This window comes from Tupaia chinensis, unplaced genomic scaffold (assembly GCF_000334495.1).
Source record: "Tupaia chinensis unplaced genomic scaffold, TupChi_1.0 Scaffold000045_1, whole genome shotgun sequence".
NCBI classification, from domain to species: domain Eukaryota; kingdom Metazoa; phylum Chordata; class Mammalia; order Scandentia; family Tupaiidae; genus Tupaia; species Tupaia belangeri.
In genome coordinates, this window is record NW_006159501.1 from 9,142,018 (window position 1) to 9,152,373 (window position 10,356).

Here is a 10,356-nt window from a genome sequence, read left to right on the forward strand (position 1 = left end):
AGGGAATAAGAGAGGGAATAGGACAGAGAGTAGAAGAACACTAGCGGCTGCCCTTGGGGAGCGGGCACAGGTGCACGGCTCTAGGAACCGTGAGAGCCGTGCCAGGCAGCCCGCCGCTCAGAGACAGGTTCCCATCACTGACGCGTCCCGCGTGACCGTGGGCAGCGCACGTGAAGGGGTAACAGCGATCTGGAGTTGAGGTTTGGGGGCCTCGCCTGTTTAACTGCCGACCTGGGCGACCTCCTCCCTGACTTCCCGAACCTCTGGTTTATCTTTCTGTGCTCTCCTCACTGAGGGGATGGACCTGGAGCCCAGGTGTGCGCAGGCGGAGCCCAGGTGAGCCTTCCAACGTGCTCTCAGCCCTGGCCCTCAGGAGTGCACCGGAGGACAGGAACACTGCTGCTGCTCCACTGCCTGCCATCGCTGTGACCTTCCTAAGACCCCAGCACATTTCTCTTAAGCTAAGTCCCTTAGCACTTTTCCAAGATTCAGTCAAAGAACTTTTAGCATCAGGACCAGCTGGCGTAAAGGCTATGTCACTGAACTCCCATGTAGCTGACTGCGGTTTGAGTCCCGGACCCGGTGGCTTAAACTCATGCCAGGCGTGTGTGCGTGCGTGCCCAAGATTCCAAGAGAAGAATGGAGGAGAAGGGGTTGCAGTGTAGCCGTCCCCCCTGGGGGGTGATCTCTCGCTTTCTGTCTGTTTCTCTCTTTCTGGTGAGTGCACGTGCCCTATAGCAAAAACCTCTTAAAAAAAAAAAAAAGAACTTTTACCATCAACCATATCAAATTTTGCTTCCTACTGAACATCACCCGGCTGTCTGGCAGGTTCTCAAGCGTTTACAACATGCCCAGTTAAGATGCCACCATTAAGTGCCCATCGAGCAGGGCGGCCGCACCTTCTTCTGCTGTGGGTACCCTCCCACAGTCTTGTACCCTAACATCACATCTGCTGACTGTGCACCTGCAGTGCCCGCCCTCCCTACCCAGGGCTCCCAGTCCATGGAACAACACCAGCGATGGGGGCTCTGGGCAGTTACTCGCTCAAAGAACAAGTCCATTCGACACTCACCTGCAGAATATGACACCTCTGTTTTATGAGTATTGTTTCCAACACTGCCCTGTTTCTAGACTATACTAGAGAATGGGACCCTCAGCCTTCAGCAGCAATGACCAATGAAACAAACTTTCAGGATATACCATGAATGAGGTAGAGATACACATTTCCCCTAAATGAACTAAAAGACGAAGAACATACAGTATTCCTCAAGGACACCTAAAATGAGTACAAAGCAAAAATAAAGTCTATCTAAGTAGTTTTAAGGACCAACACCCAAACGTGGCTGTCCAACTTCCTGCCCACAGCCTATTGTCCAACCAGTGGCCGCTCAGTCCCTGCAGAGACCAGCAGTGTGGAGGGGCCCAGGCTGGGTGGGCACGCCTCTGCCGAACTGCACTGCCAGGGCGAGAAGTGGAAGCTGGGAGGGCTCAATGCGGGAACGTGAAGACCTCCCACGCAGGGAAATGCATGCAAGCTACAAGCTCCTTCTGTCCAACAACCCAGAAATTCAGTTTCTACATTTCATCCCCCAAATATGAAATTAAAAAGTTAAGGCTGGCAATCAGCAGGTGGTGTCGTGGTTAAGGTGCCAGGCTCCCACATGGTTGACCACGGCTCGAGTCCCAGACCTGGAGGCTTGCTTTCTCACTTTCCATCTCTCTCTCTCTCCATGTCTCTCTCTGATCAGATTAAAAAATAAGTAAAATTTAATAAAAATAGTTAAAGCTGTTCGTCTGATCTAAAGAGCATGTAGTGTGCACACGCACACATACACAGAAAGTAATGAAAAACTCCCATCTTAAAAGGTTACTGAGCTCATGTCCATAAAAGGCCAACTAGTTCACGTCTCCACAAGTGGCCGGTTGCTACCCAACTGATCAGTTTAGGCAAAATAAAGAAAAAGGGGGAAAAAAAGGAAATCCCAGAATAGCTTCTTCTTAAGAATAAAATATCTGTAAGGAAGCGACCCACTTCCTAAATTGCTGCGCACAGGTTACGATGATAAGAACCAAAGAAGTAATTTGCGTTAATCACCAACTTAGGATTCTGGGTGTCCATAAAGAATACATTTTGAAAAGTCTACAAATCCAAGGCCTCTCCCACCTCGGAGAGAGTTTCTCTGAGCTCAGAGCTCCCTTTCAGCCCAAGATAGACCACACAGCACATTCTCCTTCGCTGTCTGACCATGGCTGCTTTGAAAACTCACTGTCCTCGAGGCTGTGTTAAGAATTCCAAAGCAGGGACCAGCAGAGGCAGGAATGTTACGTCGCTGGACTCCTATGTAGTTGACCACAGTTCAAGTCCTGGACCCGATGGTTTGAAACTCATGCCAGGCATGTGTGAGTGCATGCCCAAAATCCCAAGAGGAGAACGGAGGAGAAGGGATTGCGGTGAGGCCATCCCCTCTTGGGGGTGATTTCTCGCTTTCTGTCTCTCTGTCTCTGTCTATTTGGTGAGCGTACGTGCACTATGGCAAAAACCTCTAAAAAAAAAAGAAGAATTCTAAAGCAGGGACCAGCAGAGGCAGGAATGTTACGTCGCTGGACTCCTATGTAGTTGACCACAGTTCAAGTCCTGGACCCGATGGTTTGAAACTCATGCCAGGCATGTGTGAGTGCATGCCCAAAATCCCAAGAGGAGAACGGAGGAGAAGGGATTGCAGCGTGGCTATCCCCCTGGGGGTGTGTGTGATTTCTTTCTTTTTGTCTCTCTATCTCTGTCTCTCCAGCAAACACACATGCCAGACAGCAGAAAGCTCTCTTTAAAAAAAAAAAAAAATTCCAAAGCAGAGCTAGGTTTAATTGGACAGAACAATTCCCACTGCAAATCCATGCGGGTCAATAGATGTGCCACACGCGTGGATACTGAATAAACACATGGCACGACCCCTCCTTAAGAGCAGTAGTTCGGTGAGCGGCAGACACGCCATGGAAGGTGCCACTGTGGGACACACACACGGGGTTGTAGTAGCACTGAAGGAAGAGCGGACAGAACAGCGCAAAGCAGAAGGGCTGTAGGAGGCAGGTTCTGGGGAAGAGCAGAAGTCAGGGACGGCACCCAGGAAGCAGAATGACATTCCAGGAAGGGAGCAGGGTACAAAGGAACAGCGGCGGCACCGTGGCCTGTTCAGGAACAGGTGCATACACAGGAGTGGCGATCTGGCCTCCACAGACTGCCCAGGCCAGCCCACACCTTCCACTCTTGCTGTCCAGTCCAGACAAACCATCACGACGTCCAGGCTGCACTTGGGACCCGGGACCCAAGCGATTGCCTCCAACTACACCTGTCCTATCTGGTCCCTTCCTCACCACTGTAAGGTGGCCTCCCAAAGCCGCTTCCAATCAACACAACACCCACTCTCTCTCCGCCTGTCTTGACCTCTCATAACGTCAGTGAGGTATGAGCTAGGAGCTTCCTACCTGCCTCACCCATCGGAACTGGAAGTCCACGAGGGTAAGAACTCTATTCCCTGGTTTACTGGACCACCAGATCCTCAAACGTGCCTGCACACCATGGAGCTCCAAACGAAGGAACCCTGTCTGAAACTGCCCAGGAGAGTCCTGACACATTGAGACCAGATCAAACAAGACGGCCAGCGCTGCCCCGTCCCTAATTTCTATCCAGTTTCATTCGACACTATTCTCCGCTTCACGCGCTATGCACTCACGCCATCCTGGCTTTTTTCCTGCCTTGAGACTGTGACTTCCTGGAATGGTCTGCCCTCACTCCTGCTAGCTCTTACCCTTTAGATCACAGAACACAGAGGGGCCTGGAGCTCATCCGGACAATACCTGAGTGCCTACTCCATCCCAGGCCCAGGCTCCAGCTGTTGGAGAATACAAAAACAAAGCACAAAAAAGCAAGCCCTGGCCTGCATCTTTACCTACATTAGGCCCTGCTGTGACATCCTTTCTTAGCTTCCTATGCTGAATTTATTTTTAAAGAATTATTTTATTTAACTTCATTTATTATTATTATTATTATTTTTAATTTGAACAGAAAGAGACAGAGAGAGACAGGGAGTATGAGAAAGCAAGCCACCTGGTCCAGGATTCGAACCATGGTCCTGTGGGAGTCCCAGAGCCTTAAGCTACCACACCACCTGCCAACTTCTAGTTTCCTATACTTGAAAACAGCTGCATGAGCATCGATTCTTGTTTGGCTCCTGGACTGTACATCGCTTTATCCTCTGCAGGGCCTGGCATACAATGCGTGTTCAGGAGAAGAATGTCAGTCAGGTGGATGAGGGGAGGAGCCAGGTGCCTGGAGTTTCTCGGGGGGCTGGAATTCAGGGAGCAATAGTCAGATGGCTGATGAGGCCAGACTGCAGAGGGGCTGATGGAGGGAGCCGTCAAAAAGAACACAGAATGGAATTACGGTACAAGTTTATTTTGATGCAAAATACTTTAAACCTATGCATAGTTTTTCCATAATGGGCACCTTCCATGAAATGCCAAACTGAGTACCTGAGGTTGTCCTCGAACATGGAACTTTCCCTTCTACTTACACCTTCCTGTGCTCTTCAGTTGCTGGCTTTACACGGTTAATATATGAAAGTATTTTCCTAATTTTTTAAAGCTTATTTATTTATTTCTCCCATGGGGGAGGGGAAAGGAGGGAAAGGGAAAGGCCTACCTTAACGGTCTTCACGCCACGATCCACCCCAGCTGAAGCAACTTAGATCAGAGGGTCGAGCACATGCCCAGGCCACAGAGAGGCCCCCGGATGGGAACCCGGGATGGTCACATGGTCCAACACTGCAGAGCAAGGTGCTGCTCTGCACCGCCACCTGGCCCCTTAATACGACGCATTAACAACACCCCATTTATCTTTTAACAAACAAAATGCACCCCAGGAGCATGTGTTGGCTCCAACTATTGAGTTGTCAGAAAAGTCGTGGTGCATTTTTGCATAGAAACACATAGAAAAAAATGCGTCATGACTTCTTCGACAGTTTGCACCTCTACCAAAAGACCAAAAAATAAATCTATTTGATGATTACTGTAGATTTTTACATTTGTATATCTACTTCTGTTTTTCATCGAGATGGAATTCTCCAGCTCTAAGATCTGCCCTTGTAAAGTGTGCAGTGGGTGGCTTTCGGTTTACTCACAAAGGTACGCAGAGAGGAGCTCTCATCCCAGCACATGTCCCCCACCCAGGGAGGAGCCCCAGACTACCCGCACCCATGCCCAGGGGCCTCCCTTTCCAGGCAGGCTCTGTGCACCTGTCTTCCCGGGGACCTGGCCTTTGTGTCTGGTTTCCTTCATGGACACGCTTCCAAGGTTCGCCCAGGTTACAGCCCTCACCAGCAGCTGGTTCCTTCCAGCACCCATCTTTAAAAGTGTGCTTATCCTCCTCACTAGACGGCTGCAAGACAGCCACACAGAGACACGCTCCACATGTAACACCTCATCCAAGGGAAATCACTTACTTGCATTGGGCATGAAAATATTTGATCAGATTCTGAAGTAAATCAACTCCCTTTTTAATCTTGATTTCATTGACCTTGAGCAGATACTGTAAAAAAAAAGAAAAAAGAAAACGTCACAGAAAAAAGCACAATGTGAGCCAATAGGAAGCTCCCACGGTCGAAGACCTTTCTCTGCTTCATCACCGTCTTTTTCAATGGGTAGAACTCACGGTCGACACTTAATATCTTCTAGAAGACATCACTGGATGAGTCTTTTCGTTCAGTGTGGAATAAATTAACTCATGGTCAGATTATTCATGCTTAAGTCCCAAGTACTCATAGTAATGACATTCTATTGACGTCGTAACCTACTAGGGAACATTTTCACTCTAGTTGTGTGGAACAAAGAGAATAGCTAAAATGCATGAGGACCAGCAAGTGGCATGGTGGTTAAGGCACTAGACTCCCATATGGCCGACTGCAGTTTGAGTCCAGGACCTGCAGTTTGAGACTCACCCCAGGCGTGTGTATGTGTGCCCAAAATCCTGAGAGGAGAACAGAGAAGGGATTGCAGTGTGTGGCCATTCCCGCTGCGGGTTGATTTCTTACTTTCTCTTACTCTGTCTCTAGCAAGCACACATGCTCTATGGCAAAAATCTTTTTTTTTTTTTTTTAATTTTTTTTTTTTTTTAGAGATTTTTGCTATAGGGCGTGTGCGCTTGCTGGAAAAACAGACAGAAAGCGAGAAATCACCCCCTGGGGGGATGGCCACGCCACAATCTCTTCTCTATTTTCTTCTCAGGATTTTGGGCATGCATGCACACATGTCCAGCATGAGTTTTAAGTTGCAGGGTCCGGGACTCAAACTGCAGTTAACTAAATAGGAGTCCAGTGATGTAACCATCACGCCATCTGATGATCCCAAAAAATTTTTAAAAAAATTAAAAAGAGGGGGATTTCTAACTCTTCCAAATCTTGTCTACATATCCCTTCCCCAGTAGCTCTTTAGTTTGTTGGTTTCTTCCTTCTGGCTTTCCTTCCTGTTTCTCTTTCTCTTTTAATTTGGCCAGAGCGTGGATGAGCTACCCAGAGGAAGGGGGTGGGGAGAGTGAGACAGCATCCCCCACAGGGAATGGTCACACCACAATCCCTTCTTCAGCTTTTACCCCTCCTTTCGGGATTCTGGCATGTACACACATGTGCCGGTGTCTCTCAGGCTCCGGGGTGTGGCACTTGAACTATGGATCGGTCATGCTGGATCCAGCCACCTTAACCACCATACCATGGGCTGGCCCTTCCAGCTTGCTTTCTTTACGTAGGTCTAGAATATTAATATGTAATTTTTTTTTTTGATTAAGACCCTTAGCACATGCCTCTAATCCCAGGACACGCCCCTTACGCTTAAAAAAAAAAAAAACCCAAACTATTATAAAAAACAAAATGAGGTTGAAATGAATTAAAGTTATTTTTAACTAGGAGAATTCATTAACAACCACTAAGGGATCAGGAAGTCCCAGGGATCTTCAACACCAGCATCAGGAAACACGTGTGTTCGTTCCTAACGTTTCACAGGACGAGGACTCCATGCATCCCCTTCCTCTCCACCATCAGGAGATGGGGTTAACAAAACCCTAACGTCGCATCTCGGAGACACAATGCCCGTGAAAAAGCCGCCCCGTCCTGAGCACACAGGCTCTCGGCTGTAACGGGTGCGTGTGCACGCGCGTGTGTAAATACGCGGTCACAGGTGCTCTCGGCTCGGCCGTGCAGTCCCCTACAAAGACAGGAAGCTGCTCTGAAACTGAACTGCAGCGTTTCCTCTCCCCTGTAACTGCCTGCAAGTGCCGCCTCCTCTTTTTACTACTGATTCATGGTTAATTAAGCTGTTTGGCAACGTATCAAAATGGTGACAGCACTAATAAAATGCTTGGCAATAAATCAAAATTTAAAATGTGCATGCCTTTTGACCTAGAAATTCTGCAGACAGGAACCGATCCTAAAAACACAATCATGAAAGTTTACCAAGATGAATAGAAAAGTTGATTCGCCGTGGCGTTGTTTGGGAAGGTGAAAAATGGCTGCGACTCCCAGGGATGGATGGGGATTGAGTACGGAGCATCCAGACCCAAACTGCGGTGTAGCCACGAAGTCAACCAACCAGAGAATTCCTGGGGGGTGCCACGACGTACAGACCACACGGCCCTGTGAGGCGTGGCCTATTTATACACGGCCATGTTCAGAGGGTATACACTGACAGCGTTTAGCTGTCAAAGTGGGAAGTAAAATCTGGGGTCATTTTTAATCCTTCATATCATATATTTTCTTACACTGAAATGACTTGTCTTCCTTTTTCTCAAATATGATGTTATGTTTTTCACAGAACAGCAAGAAAGGATTTCTCACACCTTGTCCATTCACAGGAGCTCTTTCTTTCCTGACATACTGAATTTCTTTATAAACTTCATTTTGAAAAAACATGCTTTACTGCTTTAAAATAAAAGCATGAAAGTTGGTCACTCTTTTAGATTAGATCCTGGGCAACTACCGTTTTAAACACCTAAGCAATGTCAAGCTTGAGAACTGCAGATGAAGAAAACAGCTGAGCAAACATGAAGGGGCTGAGGTTATCTAATTCCTGCCCGATGTTGAATTCTCGCAGAACTGCTTTGCGAAGGCTTCTGCTCGCCCGTGGAAATCCCTCTGCAGCCCACATCTACCTGACCATCTGCTGCCCCTTCCTTAGACGCCTTCTGCTCTGTAAACGCCAAGTTCCCAGTTAGGCAAGGCCCCTTCTGCTTTTCCACATGCAGGTGAAATACGAGGGCCCGACCCAGCAACTATCAGCTCTGCGGAGGTGGGCCCACACACTCGGCACAGATCGGAGCCCGACACCAACCGGGGACTGGCTTAACAGATGGCTCAGGTGTGTGTGTCTTACGGGCGTCGTCCACACAGTGCATTTCCCATGGAACCAGTGTACACAGCCCACGCCCCTAGACCAGCAGAGGAATGTAGCCAGTGCAAGGTGCACATCTCACAGAGCAATGGTAAGTGCAGAGCCTCATGTGGAGGCTGCGGCCACAGGAGGGTGCCTGGAATTCAAAATTCAGGAAGCTTATTTATTTTGGGGGCAGATTTTTGCTATAGGGCATGTGCGCTTGCCAGAGAGAGACAGAAAGACAGGAAGAAAGAAAGCGAGAAATCACCCCCAGGGGGGATGGTCACGCCGCAATCCCTTCTCCTCCATTCTCCTCTCGGGATTTTGGGCACACTCGCACAGGTGCCTGGCACGAGTTTCAAGCTGCCGGGTCCGGGACCCAGACTGTGTTTAAAACTGTAATTGCCCAGGATCTAATCTAAAAGACTGACTCAACTATGAGGGAGTCCAGCAATGTAATCACTATGCCACCTGCTGGTCCTTCAGGAAGCATTTAAACGGTGTTGTAGGCTTTAGGTAAACAGATTTCAACCTTACTGGCCAGAAAGCGCACAATCTGAGCACACATTCACTCTCTTTTCCAGTTCATCCTGTGAGACGGTACTGCAGAAGAACAGTCTGTGCCTGTACCACGCAAATGCAGTTCCCTAGTCCTCTCAAACTGCCTGCTGGTCTCTCCAGCACTGTGTGAAGTAGGCCAGGCAGGCAGTATCATAGGTGATGCCCACTCAGCAAACAACATTTGCGGCCAGCAGGTGGCGTGGTGGTTAAGGCGGCTAGATCCCACATGGCTGACTGCATGGTTAGTGTCCTGGACCCAGCAACTTGAAAAACACACTGGGCGCATGTGTGTGTGGGCCCAAAATCCCAAGAGAAGAATGAGGAGTGGGGCCATCTCCTCCGAAGGGTGGTTTTTCACTTTCCTTCTCTCTCTCTGTGTCTCCAGCAAATGCACATGCCTGGTAGCAAAAACAAAAAATCTCTGTAATAATCTACATTAACACTTAGAGTTTAGTTAACTTTCCAAATATCTGCATAGTCAAAGACAAAGCAGTAAAGAAGGAACAGAGAAACAAAAAAGACCCAAGACATGAAAAGTGAAAAGAAAAAAATTCAAACATATCAACAACAATATTAAATTTGAATGGATTAAATAATTCAATCAAAAGGCAGATTGTCAAACTGTATACGAAACCACCCAACTATATGAGGAGTCTTCAAAAAATTCATGGGAAATGCATATTATGAAAAAAACTATGCATGGATTTTAATTCTTTTTGGTACCAAAATAAATTTGTACTTTAATTTGACTTTGCTATAACCTTTCTTTCTTTTGTTTTGGAAGAGGTTTTTATTACAGGGCACATGCGCTCGCCAGACAGACAGAGACAGAAAGTGAGAAATAACCCCCCAGGGGGGATGGCCACGCCGCAATCCATTCTCCTCCATTCTCCTCTCGAGATCTTGGGCACACATGCACATGCGCCTGGCATGAGTTCAAGCAACTGGGTCCGGGACTTGAACCGTGGTCAACTACAGCCATTATGCCCGACTATGCCAACTGCTGGTCCCCAACCTTTCTTTCTTTTTTTTAAAAAAATTATTTATTGGAACCAGCACATGGCATAATGGTTAGGTTGCTGGATTCCCACATAGTTGACCATGGTTCAAGTCCTGGACCTGGCAGCTTAAAACTTGCCGGGTGCATGTGTGTACATGCCCAAAATCCTGAGTAAATGGAGGAGAAGGGATAACGGCATGGCCATACCCCCCACAGGGTAATTTCCCACCTTGTCCATCTCTGGCGAGTATACACGCCCTACCACAAAAATCTCTCTTAAAAAATATTTATTAATTATTATTATTATTATGATTATTATTATTTTAATTTGCCATAGGACATGTGTGCTTACCAGAGAGAGAGAAAAAGAAAGAAAGCTGCCA

General features: G+C 47.7%; 1 protein-coding gene across 1 annotated transcript in view; it reads right to left on the reverse strand.

The window, feature by feature from the left end:
• Positions 1-10,356, reverse strand: part of ASAP2 (ArfGAP with SH3 domain, ankyrin repeat and PH domain 2) — a gene marked incomplete in the record, with an annotated part of 153,549 nt that overhangs the window by 63,979 nt on the left and 79,214 nt on the right. The window contains 1 exon segment of the mRNA XM_014589777.2: positions 5,496-5,581. Within this exon segment, the coding sequence (XP_014445263.1) occupies positions 5,496-5,581 (86 nt within the window).